The sequence below is a fragment of the Xiphophorus maculatus genome, chromosome 7 (genome assembly GCF_002775205.1).
Source record: "Xiphophorus maculatus strain JP 163 A chromosome 7, X_maculatus-5.0-male, whole genome shotgun sequence".
In the NCBI taxonomy this organism is placed as follows: Eukaryota; Metazoa; Chordata; class Actinopteri; order Cyprinodontiformes; family Poeciliidae; genus Xiphophorus; species Xiphophorus maculatus.
Genome location: NC_036449.1, coordinates 20822580 through 20838491, shown reverse-complemented (window position 1 = coordinate 20838491; position 15912 = coordinate 20822580). Strand labels below are relative to the sequence as shown.

The window sequence follows — 15912 nt, the reverse complement described above, 5'->3', positions numbered from 1 at the left end:
AGCAGTTGTCACACACCTCCCTGCTCCCTTATCATGTCATTACTGGATAGGGACACGGCAGTCACTTACGCAGCGTGCAAATCAGTGTGCATTGTGTGTGTGTTTTAAAGGGGCAAGTCCGGCTTGTTGCATACCAGCTTAAGTGCGGCAAAAATCATTTTGTGGTCCAATCCAGCAAGATTCTCCTTGTCTCGGCAGGAGAGTCCTTCTAACATTTTAGGGAGACTGCCGGATTTCTTTCTCATGGCTGCATCCAGCTCAGAGTGGAAAGCACTTATAGCTCCAAAATAAGACATTTTTTAAAATGTTCAAGCCTCAACCCCCTCCCTCTTGCCCCACCTTCATCCCACTCAAAACACACACACACACACACACACAGCCGCCCCTTTGGGCACAGAAAGAGGCTGTTGCAATCCTCTCATGAGTTTGTGGTGTTAACATGAAAAAATGAAGTGGGTTAAGTACAGAATGAGCTGCAGCCAGTCATTATCACTCAGTAATTACCAGTCAGAGATGTTTCACAGGGGACTGGGGCATCCTTTCCCCCCATTTTCCCTTTAGCTCCATTAAGAGGAGCAGCGTGAATTTATGCCCCACAGATTTGGAGAAAGGTGAAAAGATAAACTCTGAATCCCTTCTCACAATGCTCAAATTACAGAAAGAAAAGAAAACATGCCCTTGATTTGTCCTTGTAATCTCTACTTTAATTTGAGCGAAATTAGTTCGTTTTTCCAATCATGACTGAAGAAAATGAAAATTGGCATCCATGCCACTCGTATAATTTGGATTATGCAAAAGCTATCATATTCAGGGGAAAGAGGAGAATCCCCTTTCAGTAACGCAGTGCGCTTGTTTGCGTGCACAGGTGCAGGTTTTGAAAGTAAATCAAACGAGAGTGAGTCGAAACAAGCTCACGGACGTCAAGTGGGAATGAATTTGCGCTATGCGTAAAAAAAAAAAAAAAAAAAAAAAAAAAAAAAAAGCATTAGCGGAGCATTCGCGATAAGGGCGCAAAACATGGCACAAGGCAGATTAGGAAGAAGACGCACATGGAACCGGTGGAGATAATCCCGTTATCTCGTTGGACGTGCGATGCCAGCGTGAAAGCATTCTTCAGAGACCGAGCTGAACTGAACACGAACTAATGCTGCGGGTATATATAAACGGGGGAGGGGGTGGTGGTGGTGGTGCTGGTGCTGGGAACACGAGGTAAACACTGTTGTTCTTGACCTTAAGGGACACGCAAGTCTTTTACCGCAATGTCACTGGCGCTTTCCACCTTCTTCTCTGATTAAAAGCCCGCACACATATAACCTCCTCATGACATTGTGCCACCTTTGTTTTTTTCTTTTATTCTCCGTTATAACAGCGTGTTCCATTGCACAAGGCGTCCGTGATGGATGACTGCTGTCAAGTTAAACGGGGCGGGAATCAGGGGCTCTCCTCAGGTCTGTTACCGGGCGCACGCTGGTTATCACCTTTTCACATTACGCGCGAAAGGATTGCGCGTGTGCACATAAACACAGACATATATAGAAGTATCCCCAAATTACGCACGACTTAAGTGCAAAAATAAAAAGACAGGACAGCACTTACGGTATGAGACAGGACTCTTTGGGCTCCTCTGTGCGCCCCATTGTTGATTTCCCGTTATTTCCACGCTTTAACGGAATCCTCAAATTCCGTGGTCACAGTCCACGTCCCTACAGATGTACCAGAGGATCACATAGAGGATCAGCAGGATGGCGAAGATGAAGAGCGCAACTAGGATGGCTTTGGTCACCGGAGAAATGAGCGACTGCATGTCAGGAGCAGAGCCGGGCAGAGCGGCGTCCGTCCGGTCCTCAGTCTGCCGTCTCCCACTCTCTCCCTCCTTCTGGTGGCAACTGTTGAGGACGGAGTCCGAGGGCTTCTTTTTGAACACGCACGTGTAAGTGCGCCGCGCGCGTGCACACGCGCAGCCGGGTGAGAGAACCTGAATATAAATATATAAATGTAAACCCCCGGTGATCCAGGCGCGCAACGCGTGGGGGGCTTCCCTCGCTAGAGGTGGCGTAGTAGTGAGCTGTCTCTTCCTAGATACAATCTTTCCCGCGGCTTGTCGCACATAAAAAAAAAAAAAACGAGCCAAGGAGACAAAAGTGGAAACAGCCAGCTCACGGTTCAGTCAAAGAGAAATGCACATTTCACACACATTTTATTAACGATGCGCCGGCTGGCAGAGACGTGTTAGTGCGTGCTGAATGAAAAAGTTGCGCACCGAGCTGCCTGCTGCACTTGACGGCAAACAGGTTGATTAGTATTCCTCACAGCGCCGTCTGTGTGTGTGTGTGTGTGTGTGTGTGTGTGTGTGTGTGTGTGTGTGTGTGTGTGTGTGTGTGTGTGTGTGTGTGTGTGTGTGAGAGAGCGATGGCTGGCGTGACATGGTATCATCTTATCTCTCCAATCCCCATCTGATTTCTTAGCAACGGTGTCAGCCGACGTAGAATTAGATGAGTTTCAATTCTTATTAGAATAAAATAGTTTACACTTCAGCGCTTTTTGTTCTTGTTGATTTGTTATGCAATGCAATACGTTGTCAGGGAACTCTAGTTAGATGTAATATGGATGAAGTGGCCTTGAACACTATGTGCTACATTAAAACAAAGTAATGCACAGATGTGTGGAATGGGAAAAACTGTTTTTAGCAAATACATTAAAAAGTGTGCCATGCTTTTTTTTTATATTTCACCCCCTTTCTTTGGATACCCCCAAATTTAATCTTGTCAGTCTCATACTTGTTAGACATTAGAAAACAAACGGCATCATGCATTATGCGCACTCCACAAATCTGGAAAAAGAGTGTATAAAAAACTGTTTTGGAAAGAAATCCACAAGAAGCCTAATTTGCAGCTTACAACAATCCACAGTAAACATGTGGAAGAAGGTGCTGCTCTGAAACCAGAACTAAACTATTTTAGTTTATATACAAAGCCTAATGGGTTTCAAATCTTAGAACCCATCAAATTCTAAGACTGTTAATCATACTCCAGCGGCAGAATCACGCTTCAGGGATGTTTTATTATTATTATTATTATTATTATTATTATTATTATTATTATTATTATTATTATTATTATTATAGAGAAAGTGAAACTGTCAGAATTGATGGGTGGATCTAAATATAAAACAATCATGTAACCTGTTTGGGGCTTGAAAACATTTGAGAGTTGAGCAAAAAATACAGAAACTATTATGTACTTTAGTTCCATTCCAATGAGTTACTTAGATAAACAGAACAATTTCAAACACTGAAATTGTTTTGAATTTCAAAACAATTTTAACACTGTACATGTTGGCACACTTTGCTCTGGTACTTTTCTTTCGTAAAATATTCTGTCTTTTGTTCAGTTCATATTTGACACACGGGCGAAAATAATGCTCCCAACAGAATCTTGAAATAACGAACCAGTGATCCCGTCTGCATAATTAAAACATCGCGGTAGATCACAGCATAATGAGTGCACGAACCACTATCCTTCACTAGATGGCGACAAACAGCCATCATCACACGGGATGGTGTGAAAGATTATTCCGTGCAGTCCTTTGGAGTTGTGCCCAACAGTGATGACAGTTAAACGGCTTTAACGCACATAGGTGAGTATAAATATTTTAGTACTGAGGGTTGGCATGTCCTATATGATCGTTTGGTATTTATTAACAAGCCTGTTTGTCTGTCGTAGTGGCGAGCTAGCAAATGTTAGCTTTGCTAGCAGGAAATACCGTATCAAGTGAAGGGGAGCCATGGAGAAGCCAATCTCTGCTGATTATTGTAGGGAAAGTATTTAACTTATATGTCGCACACTGTCGGTGGAGGGTTACATAAAACACCAGATATGTGAGGGCGCAGTTAGTATTAGGATAATTACACGAAAATACAGTAAGATTAACAAACTAATTGCAATGCTAGCGGCTATTTACTTAGCTTCAAACAGGCCAGAAAGATGTCAAGTCTTTCAAAGCAGAATGTCTCTTCCTGTTACATTATTCAGATTAAAAGACGCGCCACGGTGCGCTTTTAAACGGATCTTAACATTTCTATATATGAATGTATGCGCAAATAAACATCTTTATTTTGATATTTTAAGCGCTTTATAAATCAACTAGCACATTAAATATGTAAATGTGGCATTATTTTTTGGGATGTATTTGGAAATATGCAGCAAAATATGCAATGTGCAAAATATTTTGTTTTGCATTTACAAGTGGTTTAAATAAATGTCTTTTACGTTACTATTCACATTTTCCCATCCTTTTAAGTAACGAAATCTGAGTCTTTAAGTTGTAATATATTGTCCATGTAGAATTTTTAGTTTTTAGTTTTATGGAAAGGTGCCATATAGTAGAACGATCTGGATATTAGGCATATTTTAAATCTATTGCATTTTTTTTTTAGCAGCTTTGGGGGGTATGCAGAAATAAGAAATAACTGCAGCTTCTCGGAGGAAGTTGTAAAAGTGCTTCTATTTTGAAGAGGCGGTCGCCCTCTTCCGGTTGTTTCTGTAGCTGGTCGTACCAGTGCAATGTAGCAGATTTTATGAGCGCGGTGAGCTAGTTGGCTAACTGGGGTCCCAGGCCATTTAACCTGAGTGACACAGTGAGTGTGTTTGCATTGACTGTAGTTGTTTTTTATTGTCGTGGCTGAAATTTTCTCCCGGGCTTGTGTCCATTCGATGTAGTCCTGCAAAACCTCCGATAGAAACATTCACACATGCTACGTTAGCTAAGCCTTACGGAGCTGAATTCAAGTCATTGCTAACGCTACCTGTTATGTTTTTTTTTTTTACGAGACTTTGTGCTGAAATTTCAAGCTGCTCCACCAGTTCAGTAAGATGTAATAATGTAGGAATCTCATGCTATTTATATCGATTTTCAATTTACTGTCACTGAACAGATATATTCCAGTTAAGCTTGTTTGCCATCAGAACATCATAACTAAGCCTCTGTTTCTCCATATTAAGTGAATAAATTCTCATCTTTCAGAGTTGACATTCTGTGTTTTCCAGTTGCTTTCACCGTTGGGTTTGTTTTTAAGATAAGATTAGAGAAGAAATGGCTGACCTAGTTACAAAAGTTGACACTTTCCTAGAAACAGACATTGTTGACATTAGATATCTAACTTTGTGCGATCATATGTATTTCAAGGTGAAGACAACTTTTTGGAGCCTTTTTTATTACTGTATGTGGAAAATGTACAGCATTTCACATACAGGACAATACTCTATGTCAGTGGTGCCCAAAGTCTGTCCTGGAGGGCCAGCATCCTGCATGTTTTAGTTCTCTCCCAGGTAGTACCAACAACCTTTTCAACATGTCAATGTTCTTCTTAGGCCTTCTAATGAGCCATCATTTGATTCAGGTGCTTTAAACCAGGGAGCGAACTAAAACATACAGGATGCCGGCCCTCGAGGACCGACTTTGGGCACCCCTGCTCTATGTGGAATACAGTATTCCACTGGAAAGCAACAGACATCATACCTAAGCAACTACCTGTTTGTATTTATTATTTTCACTATTTATATGATCACTGTACATTTAAATGTAACATAATGATAACAATATGACCATCAAAGCGATCAGTTTATACTTTGTGAAAGAACTGAAAACTAACATATGAGCTTTGTTAGTGATCTGTGTCTTTTCTTTCTGTGGTGGCCTTTAAGTGTTTTTATTTTGGATTCATTATGTTTGAATTTTGACCTGATCTCATTCTAATGGCTCATTTTACCAACTATAGGAGTACTCGATGTAAGATGAACTCTGAGGACAAGTTGGATGGGATGCTGCTGAAGTGCAGCAGCGGAGGAATAGATGGAGGCGGGAGAGTGTGTCTGGGCGTCGGAGGAGGACTGGTGGTGATGACCCTCGGGGAGCGATCACTGGCAAACCAGCCTCTTTTGGCTGAGGATGACGATGACGACGAAGATGATGAGGACTTGACTGGAAGTTCGCTGGTTACTCACGACCTGGTCCCTCCAGAACAGCTGATGATGCAGGAGGAGCTGACAAAGAACGGTGGAGAAGGACTAGAAGAGGAGGGAGGAGGCGAGGTTGGAGTGCATTTCCCCCTAAAACTCACCAATAAGTTGCCGTTTTCACTTCAGATGCCAGTGAGTTAATTTTTTTATTGGTTTATTTGGGTCAACATGTACTTGTAGATCCCGTTGTCTGTTGGAACCAGAAATTGATCCCAAAAGAGTTGAGTTTTTATGGAGGGGAGAGTGTTTAATATTTCTTTTTGGGTGAATATTTCCTAAATTTTGTTTCATTTCTTTGACAGTACAAAGTCCATGATAGTTTGTATATGCTGTTAACTAAATTGTACACAGAGTAAATAGTATTTTTGTTTGCAAATTCAGAATGTAAACCCTTTGACTCATTCAAATCCATCTTTTAGATTCTTAAAACCAGATAACCCAAATGAAAATGTTTTCAGAATTTCTTATCAAAACATTTTTAGAGACTTAAACTGTCTGTTTATTTTATGTTACAAGACACAAACTAAATCATTACATCGTATGATTACGCATCTAGAACTGATTTTAAATCAGACAAGCCGAGTTGCGAGAAAGTTTATCCTTTAAGACACGTCTTTAGTAGTTATAAATCTTTAAATCTTTCAATTTCCTTTGCTTTTAGAAGGATGCTATGTGTGTTTCACAGTGTAACCGCTGTGAAATTGTCACTACTTCTTGAAAAATTGGATTGTAATATTGAACAGATCTCCCTGTGCTCTACTTTGTTGCGCTTCAAAAACTAGCAGCTTTAACACAAGATTCTGTGTTTGCAAAATAACAATAATTATTTGTCACTAATACACCATTCAATGAAGTTTAGAATGACTATATGTAAGTTATATGGATTGTTGTGGTTATAGTTTTATTCCTGAAGATCTGCAACAGGAGTCATTTTTCCTCACTTCTGCACTCTGTGCTTCAAAAAGATGTCAGTTCAATGAAAATCTTCTGGTTACTCATCTCCACAAAATGTGGAGTTATTTTTCTTATCTTTTCATTTCTGTATGAAATAATCCGTGGGTTATTTTGTGATGCTTTTTGTCTGCTATCTAACTGCATTCTGGACTCCTTCTCTTTGATTCCTCCTCCGCAGTAATGACCGAATAATATTTTCAAACTCAAGTATTTCTCCTGCAAAGTTAGCGTTTAACAGATTAGCAGGAAATTGGAGGCTGTGTTTGACCTTGTAGTTTTATTATGTGTCCAGAAGCAGTGATACTCCTGCAGTGGGATATCTCTCTACTTACACATCTTTGGTATGTGTAAGTTTGTTTTTGGAATATGAGGTCAACCCTGTATTAGATAGCATAAAATAAAATGTTTCATTCATAATGCCAAAGAGAAGAGGTGTGACCTCTTAAGGCTCACCTTCTTCTCCGCTGCACTGAAGATAAACAAAATATTAAAATATTCTGCAGAAGCTCATAAACTGATATGAACCTTTGACCAACTTGTGACAAGTCTTCAGCTACTCACAAAATATGCAAATGTCCTCCAAGCCCAGCTTCCATGTAATTTCTCTTCATGTAGACAGTGACTCCAGGTTGCCCTCTCAACTATAGTGCCTGAGGCTTCCTCATGTTGAGGTGTCCTTTTCTTTGTTTTGCCTGTTTCCACCTGCCAGACCTGTATAAACCGCCAGCCTGCTTGGTAGCCCATAAAGTAGGTCATGTGTCATATTAAATGTCTTGACTATGTATGGTCCCGCTTTTCCAGCTGAGCATCAAGCAGGAGCTGAAGCTGTCTGACCCTGGAGTCCATATAAAGAAGGACAAAAAGGCTATTAAAGACATGCCTGTGTACCCCAAGAAGAAAAAGAGGAAGCAGCGTTCCCCTGCAAAGGTACAAATGAGTTCCCCTCAACAAATGGCTTCAATTTATTTAGCTTTTTATGGTTGAATGTTTGAATGAAAATAAAACATCTCTTCTTTGATCTTTTCGCTCTTGTAGATCCTCGGCATGAATGATGATGGATCTGTGGCTATACCTAACCCAAAGTGTCATGTTTGTGTTCACTGCAATGCTGCATTCAGAACCAATTACCATTTGCAGAGACATGTCTTCATTCATACGGGTACAAATGACTTTTACTTAATATTTCTTTAAAGTTACACATTGTTATCCAGTGTAACCCTGACAGTGATGGTAGAGATTTGCAACTTCTGGCATACCAGCAGCTGAAATGTGTCTTGTTTTGGGATTTCTTTAAAGTGACTGGTTAGCTTTTCAGATTTCTTTCTTTTTTTCTTTTTCATCTATTTACAATAATCATCACGCACCATTTTCTTTTGTGGATAATCACAAACCTATGGCTAGTCTTTACTATTTGCACTGGAACCTTTTTCAAAACACAGTGCTGACAGCAGATCAGGCATGAGCTAAAGTTTCAGAAATAACAAGTAAGATTGCTGCCTTCTTTTTATGATAAGCTATCATTTAGCAGTGCATGACATCCTGTTAACTCATCCTCAACTTGTAACACAAAAATTACAACTTAAAACATGGGGGCGCCACATGGCTTAGTGATAGAGCTGCATGTCTTTTCCTTCCCTCTCTGTTTCCCTCTCCTGTCCAGCTACTAATGAAAAAAATGCTGCAAAATCATTTGAAAGAGTCAGACTCCTCCATTTTGCTCTGTGATTTTAAAATGTCAAATCAGTTCAGGAATAGGGTGGATAGTGTTTCACATATAAGTTCAAACATACTTCATTCATGGTGTCACTATTTATATAATTTGTGTTCCTAAATCTGTAGGTGAGAAGCCATTTCAGTGCAGCCAGTGTGACATGCGTTTCATTCAGAAGTATCTACTGCAGAGACACGAGAAGATCCACACTGGTGAGCAACAGATTGTTAAAATAAACATTGATAAGGATTCTATCTTCCCCTGGGTGTCACCTTTTTCATATTTTTCTTCAGGTGAGAAGCCTTTCCGCTGTGATGAGTGTGGGATGAGGTTTATCCAGAAGTATCACATGGAGAGACATAAGAGAACTCACAGTGGAGAGAAACCCTACCAGTGTGACTACTGTCACCAGGTACAGTCCTGCTGTGTGAATGAAAAAACTAATTAATTTTAAACAGAGTGAAGTTGTACATTTATCTATAGAGAACTTCCAAAGCTGGAGTTCAGTATTTCCTACCTGGGTTCTTGATTATTTTCCAAACATGAGATGGATCTTAAAGATGCAAATCAGTTTTTTATATTGATTTATATGCAAATGAAATTCTTGATCATTGATTTGTCACATCAGGACTTAAGTTTTGTCTCCCAACTAATTGATTGTTGAGGTTTTTGAGTTTGCTGGCAGAACTCTGACATGACTATATAGTCATTAAAGACAACTGAGGGCATTTTGTTCTTGTTTTGGCCCACAAACTCTCTTAGATAGGAATTTTTAACTGGACTAGTAGTTCTTAACTTTAGTCTGGTTCCATCATAAGGTTTTATCCTATTTTCTTTGTTTCCAAACTAAATAAAGGAATCACAAATAAGTGGTATTTTTAGAAGTCTGTATTTATCTTAGAATAATCTGAAAATACATTTGTTAAAACAGTACAGTTTGGTATATTTGTAAAACCAGTGTTTGTACTGCAACAGCATAAACTTTTTTTTCTCTTTTAAAGAAATCTTACTTTAAATTTCTTACTGTTTTCTGTCCACAGTACTTCTCCAGAACAGACCGGGTTTTAAAACACAGGCGGATGTGTCATGAAAACAGAGAGAGGAAAACAAACAAGACCGCTGGTAAAATCGGACCTTTGCATGATACAGATTCTTCAGAGTCTCCCTTCCTTTCCAAAGAGTGCTCTCTACCCAAGAAAAAGCGCCAAAAATGTGCAGAAAAGAGTTCAGGCTCTTGCATCACTGTCCTGACAGAAGGGCACACTTTTGCTGTTGAAGAAACAGAAGCGAAGGAAGGGCAGAGTCGGGATAAAATCGAAACTCCATGTATATTTGCTGTATCATCCAAGGTCAAACATGAGTATGTGATTCCTGACTACTCAGTGGAACTTCCTGAGGAAACAGCCAGCCAACACGAAGATGACGACGCATCGTCAGAGGACACAACCCCTCCAAAAATAGTCCTGAAGAAAGTCCCCAAGAGGAGCCTTAAACAGCCCAGCGAGCAAACCCCTCCCTGCTTGTCTTCCTCACTGTCCTCCTATGAGGAAGCCGATAAGGTAGCGCAGTACACCTTTGAAATTGTGGACAAGCAGGGCCTTTTAGACGTCGAGAGCAACACTGACCTGGAATCTGTCGAAACTCTTCAAGGAGGAACGACTAAACCGGCAGCAAGTAGCACAAACTACGACGACGCCATGCAGTTTCTCAAAAAGAAACGTTACCTTCACGCCACAATGGCCAACAACAGCCGGGACTACGGGCTCAACACGAGCGGCATGTCCTCTCAGCCATCTGTTACGCAAACCGTGGTGTCAACCGTCATTGATGAAACTGTCCCTGCCACCATCCTAGAGCCCCAGCCCATCAACGCAGAGATAAAGGCAGCTCATGAGAAAAACGTTTTCCCTGATGAGGTTCTTCAAACGCTGCTGGAGCACTACTCTACCAAAGCTAATGGGCAATCAGACATTTCCTTCAGTGTCACTGATGCAGAAGTGACTTCGAGCATATCTATAAACTCCTCCGATGTTTCGAACGGTAGCCCCGTAGAGAGCATCGGATCCTCTGGCGCCCAGGCTCAACCGCCTACAGAGAAGGTCAGCCTCCTGCAGGAATACTCCAAATTTCTCCAACAGGCTCTGGAGAGAACCAGTCAGAACGACAGCTACTTAACGAGTCAGAGCCTCAGCTTGGTCTCTGAAAACCCCATGTTAGCCGGACAACCTTTGTTCTCTAACGAGAAACAGTTCTCCTCACCCAGCAGGTTCAAATCAGGGATGAGCTCTCCGTTGAGGTCTACTTTGGAAAAGCCTCACTTCGCATTATTGGTCGGAGACTCCCAGCACTCGTTTTCATTTTCAGGTGATGAGACAACTCCGCCCTCGGCGGTGTCTCCAGCTGATGAGGACTTCCTGGAGCAGGTCTCGCCCTCAAAGAAGTCAGACTCTACGCAGGGGATACTGCAGACGTTCCAGATCAACTCCTTTGATCAGAACTTCAAGTCACATTTCCAGGCAACGAGATCCACATCGTCCTCGCAGTTCTCGGTCACCAACGGACAAGTAAGCGTCAGAGGACACGGCGCGGACTTCTCCGAGTTCCCTTTAGTTCGAGTCACTGAGACCAGGGTTCAATTGAACTCATCCCCTGATGTTTCAACCAGCGAATCTTTTGGCTGAAGGAAAAAACAGGGAAAGAATTTAATTTTAGCAGCACTTTATTTCATCTGTCTTGTTTTGCCAAAACTATTCACAACACAATCATGTTTTCTTAAAGCGGTTTGAAAAAATAGTCATGTTTTGTTTGTTCTCAAACCTCTCATAAGATACTAATAATAATAACTCATGAAATCATACTACGATATGAAAAGCATTTCTCTATTGGAATCAAAGCAGTTCTTGTTCTGGAATGTACACTAGGAGGTTAAGTGACCAAAGTGTAATTATTCTCATATCTTTGCCGCCAGAGAGTTTATGTTTAATGGGAGTGTCGGTTTGCCTTGCTCGAAAAATAATCAACTCACTCTTGCTGCTTAATGCAATATTTCCACTTTTTACACACCAATCAGCCATTAAATTATGACTTCCAGACAATAGATCCTTGATGCTCCATTGATTTTTGGGTGTTTTTTTGTGGACCCTGCACTGGATACCTCAGATCACTTGTCTTCTTCTGGTGGAGGAATATTTAGCAACACACTGGTGCATCTCAATATTGTTAAAATTATAGCTGAAAAGTTAATTGACATCTGTAATTCAGTTCAAAAACTCAAAAGTAAATCATTTGAGAGTTTTAGGCGTTTATTTCTGTGTAGATATAATTATGGCTTGCAGTTCATGAAAATCCAAAATTCAGTTAAAAAAACCCAAACACAATACAGTTTTACATAAAGCTAATCTAAAAAAGGGTTAAAGAAATATCACCTCTGTTAGAAGTACAGTATATACACCCGATACATTATTGGTTCCGGTTTTCTCCCCAGTTATACACCGATCCATCCATTATAACTGCTAGGGATGCACTGAAATGAAAACTTGAGCTGATATCCAATATTTACATTGCTGTTATGACCAATAGCCAATTGAAAAAAAAAACAACTCTCCACTACTACATGACCTACTTCATCCAGAAACAAATGGCAACAATATGGAAATAAATATGGGTCATTAAATTTGGCTCAGTTTTATTTATCGGACCGATACCGATGTGGCAAGAGTGGCTAATGTTGACTGATACTGATGTTTCTGCTGATTTATCATGAATCAATCATAATTTTGCCTGAATTACTGTTTCAATATGGCAGCACCAGTGGCCTTCTTTCTTTTGACTGCACTTATCCCTTTTGCCTGTGAACGTTTTTTTTTACTGATCTCTTTTTCTTCCACTCAACTTTCAGATGAACTGAATTACTTAAATAAATTAACTTCTAAATTATCTCCTAATTTACTGAGATGTGCCTGTGTTTTACTGTAAGTAGATATATGCTGTTACCCATGTAAGCTTTTGGAGTACATAATATTATGGCTGATTGCTGTATAGCTGTAATAAATGTATGCCTCTTGTTTTCTTTCTTACCTACCTCCCCTTGGTTTTTGTCAAAAAAAATCTTTATTCTAGCTCTTGAAATAATCACAACAGCACAATCATTCTTTATGTTTAAGTCACTTTATTCTCACCTAGCATGGATGTGTGTAACTAATGGTACAGGACTGATTGTATGCTTGTGACCTATTTCATTTCCTGTTTAAAATTAAGTCCAATTTGGTTGGTTTGAAATCCAAATGTAAAATTCTGGTGAAATTTGAGGAGATTTTAAGTCATATGAATTTTTCCAGACTGTGTAACAAAAAAACTAATCTTGATTAAAAAGTTTTTGTCTCACTTTAAAAAAAATGTTTGGAGCTTCACAGAGCTGCACCCATAAAAATGGTTGCAGGATAATTCTAATTTAGGTTTCAAACTAGGTTCAGTTGGTATTAAATCACTTTAGGTTTGTGCTTGGTGTACGGTCTGTTTGCACATTCTTTCTACAAGGAATGTAGGATGTACAGTCACTGTCAACAGCTACCTTTTATGAGACCTAATGAAAACATTTGCCACATTTAGTTTGATTAAATATATTATTCTCTTTGTGTCACTTAAAAGATTATAGATGTTGTTTAGCGTTGTGTCGAAGTAAATCGGGGTTTTGGGATTTGGCAATTTTCTTTCACTAAACGTTATGTTATACAGCACAAGCTGAAATGATTTGCTTGGTATGTTTTCTTCTGTGCCTTTCTGTTCTTTTTTTAGCACTTCTTTTTACTCGTTCCTGCAAAACCTATTTTTTGTTTTTTCACTCAGCCTATAAGATAAGGCTGCAAATTCCTCTTGCACAATATTCGTAAATACATAAGCTATCAATTTGTTTATTTTTACTGTAACTATGATGAACTTGGACCTTTATTTAATTTTGCCTTTTATGTTTTGTTGCTTTTAAGTTTATGAAAGAAAACTGAATTTAGTGTCTCAAACTATTGACAAGAAATTGCATTTTATTCACTGTTTTTGTAGATTTTATTGGTTCCACATTTCTAGCTAGAAATCAATCTTTCAGGTCTTATTGAAAACATGCAATTACAAATGGGTGACTTATCATGATCGGATCCCTTGTGTACTCAATCATGCTCTTAATTGTACATAAATGTGTTTTCTTGATCAGCTGTACGTGCTACATCCAGTTTGGGATGGTTTTAAAACTCCCTCTTGTTATATTTTCACCGACAATCAGGGACAGATGGCACCACGTTAGTCATTCAATTCTTTTCTTTTTTTTTCATTTCAGTTGATTTCCTCAAGAATGTCTAGAAAATATCCTGCTGTAAATATGTCGTGTATATTTTTATGTTCTTCAAAGTATGAAAAAGGAGAAAATGTGCAAGAGACACTTTTTGTCAGTGGAAGGCATTGTTAGTTTTCAAGCATTTCATGGATACTGCAATGAAATGGATGCACTGCCAGAGTTGCAAACAGACGACTAAAATAGCGATTCTATGAAACTGTTTGTAGTTGAGAGAGACTCTGCCCAAAAGTTATGATCGTCAGATATTTAACCTGAGCAGTTAAAATAGTTTTAGGCTTTATAATGACTGAAAGCTTAAGGCAGTTTCTAGTTCTTCACAAGTTACCGGTTTAATTGTAAGCAATTTTCAATAGCACAGTGCAGATGGGTTCAGCAAATTCAGTCCTGTTCTGCTTTTGGAAAATTCCAGTACATGCCATTCATGTCCTCTATCATCAATGCTAAAGTTTAGGTTTCTTTCCCTTTTGTCTACCTATGTCTGTCTTCTGGCCATAAGTGTCCTTGTATAAGCTAGAAAAAATGTGTTTTGTGTAAAAAGATCTGTATTATAGATTTTTTATAAATAATATTTTTGAAACACGTCATCTAAAGCACTGATGTGTAAATGATACACTCTTGCTACCATCCTTTAGCTCTTTACTAGTTCCTGTTGAGACCTTTTCGATTACAAAATGGGAATCCAAACATTAGCATTTTTTACTTTTTTGAAAAAAATTGGACGAAGAAGCTTCTTGCTTCCCTTTAAGGTTAATGAGACATTAGCTTAATTTGCATGGTCGTTGGGTTGGATGAATTTTTTTTTTTTTTCATATAATGTGCAGCTTTAATTGTAACTAATTAATCAGTCAAGTTAACCCCGTTTAATTAGAGCTTTGCTAAATATTATGATTTGTAGGCAAACTGATTAAATTGTTTTGATTGTTGTGTGTACTGTCCTTATGAATAAAATTATTCACATAATGTGACTTTGAAGAATTGTTTAATATTGCTGATGAAAAGGTTTGTTAAAATGCGTTCTCACCAGGTACTTATCCATCCATTGTCTGTACTCGCTTGTGCATGGGAGGGTTGGTTCACCTGTCTCATCAGGTGAAAGGTGGGATAAAGTCTGTGATCTAGTTTTGTTTTGTTTTTGTTGTTTTTTTTCCCAGTGGAACTTTATGCATAAAAATAAAAATCCTCCTGGTTTTAAAATTATGAAGAAATTTTCTTCTATAAATTTATTCATTGGTAAGTTTCCTGTTTAAATTTGTAAAAAGTATGACTTGCACAAACACACCAACCCTTTTTGGATGGATGCGGACTTTAAGGATAATACAAACTGCTTGCAGGCTAGGTTGTCTCATTCTTTAGATTCCCTTTCTGTTGCGTAAAAATTTGTATGTAAGATTTGGCTGTTGGCTTGATTTATGCCACATTAAAAAAATTAGGGGTATGTTAAAGCTATAGCCATACTTCTCTGTAAGCCCTCTGTAAAAGTCACTTTAGATATCAGCTTAAATAAATGAGAAAATGCCATGGTCAGTGGTTTGCCATTGTTTGTTTTGCTCTTTAGTTGTAAAATGTTTAACTTAACCTACAAAAAAGTTGACATCACATAAGGCAACTGATCAAAAGCATTTAAGTATATTAAAGTAAGTATATTTGAGCACTTAAAATAATTAAGTGCTCTTTTTTAAGCACTATTCTATTTATTTTAATGAAATTTCACTTTTAGAAGTGCTTATTTTTATTCTGTGGCTGCATGTAACGCTTTGAGCTACACGTGAGAATAATGCATTCTCAGTCGCTAAATAGTTTGCTTTTTAAGAACTGTATTTTGTACATTTAGAAAACTTGAAACAGAAATCTATGCTTCATGTTGCTGTCAAACATTTCTTTGAGAA

The 15912-nt window shown here is 38.9% G+C and overlaps 2 protein-coding genes across 3 annotated transcripts in view; one reads left to right on the top strand and one right to left on the bottom strand.

Moving 5' to 3' along the window:
- LOC102233583 (dehydrogenase/reductase SDR family member on chromosome X-like) overlaps positions 1 to 2278 on the bottom strand; it is a 40023-nt gene extending 37745 nt beyond the window's left edge. The window contains exon 1 of the mRNA XM_023337174.1: positions 1597 to 2278. The gene's annotated coding sequence lies outside the window, so the exon portion shown is untranslated. The remainder of the gene's footprint in view (positions 1 to 1596) is intronic.
- A 1258-nt stretch (positions 2279 to 3536) lies between these two features.
- Positions 3537 to 15145, top strand: znf148 (zinc finger protein 148). 2 transcript variants are annotated; one of them, XM_005800745.2, is made up of 7 exons: positions 3537 to 3636; positions 5777 to 6149; positions 7773 to 7898; positions 8007 to 8130; positions 8811 to 8894; positions 8976 to 9094; positions 9723 to 15145. In XM_005800745.2, exons 2-7 carry the CDS (start codon positions 5793 to 5795, stop codon positions 11361 to 11363), a joined length of 2451 nt encoding a protein of 816 aa, XP_005800802.1. In that variant the 5' UTR covers positions 3537 to 3636; positions 5777 to 5792; the 3' UTR covers positions 11364 to 15145. The 2 variants fall into 2 exon arrangements, with proteins under 2 accessions (XP_005800802.1, XP_023193024.1); XM_023337256.1 differs by lacking the exon at positions 3537 to 3636 and adding an exon at positions 4549 to 4636.
- The last annotated feature ends 767 nt before the right edge of the window (positions 15146 to 15912 follow it).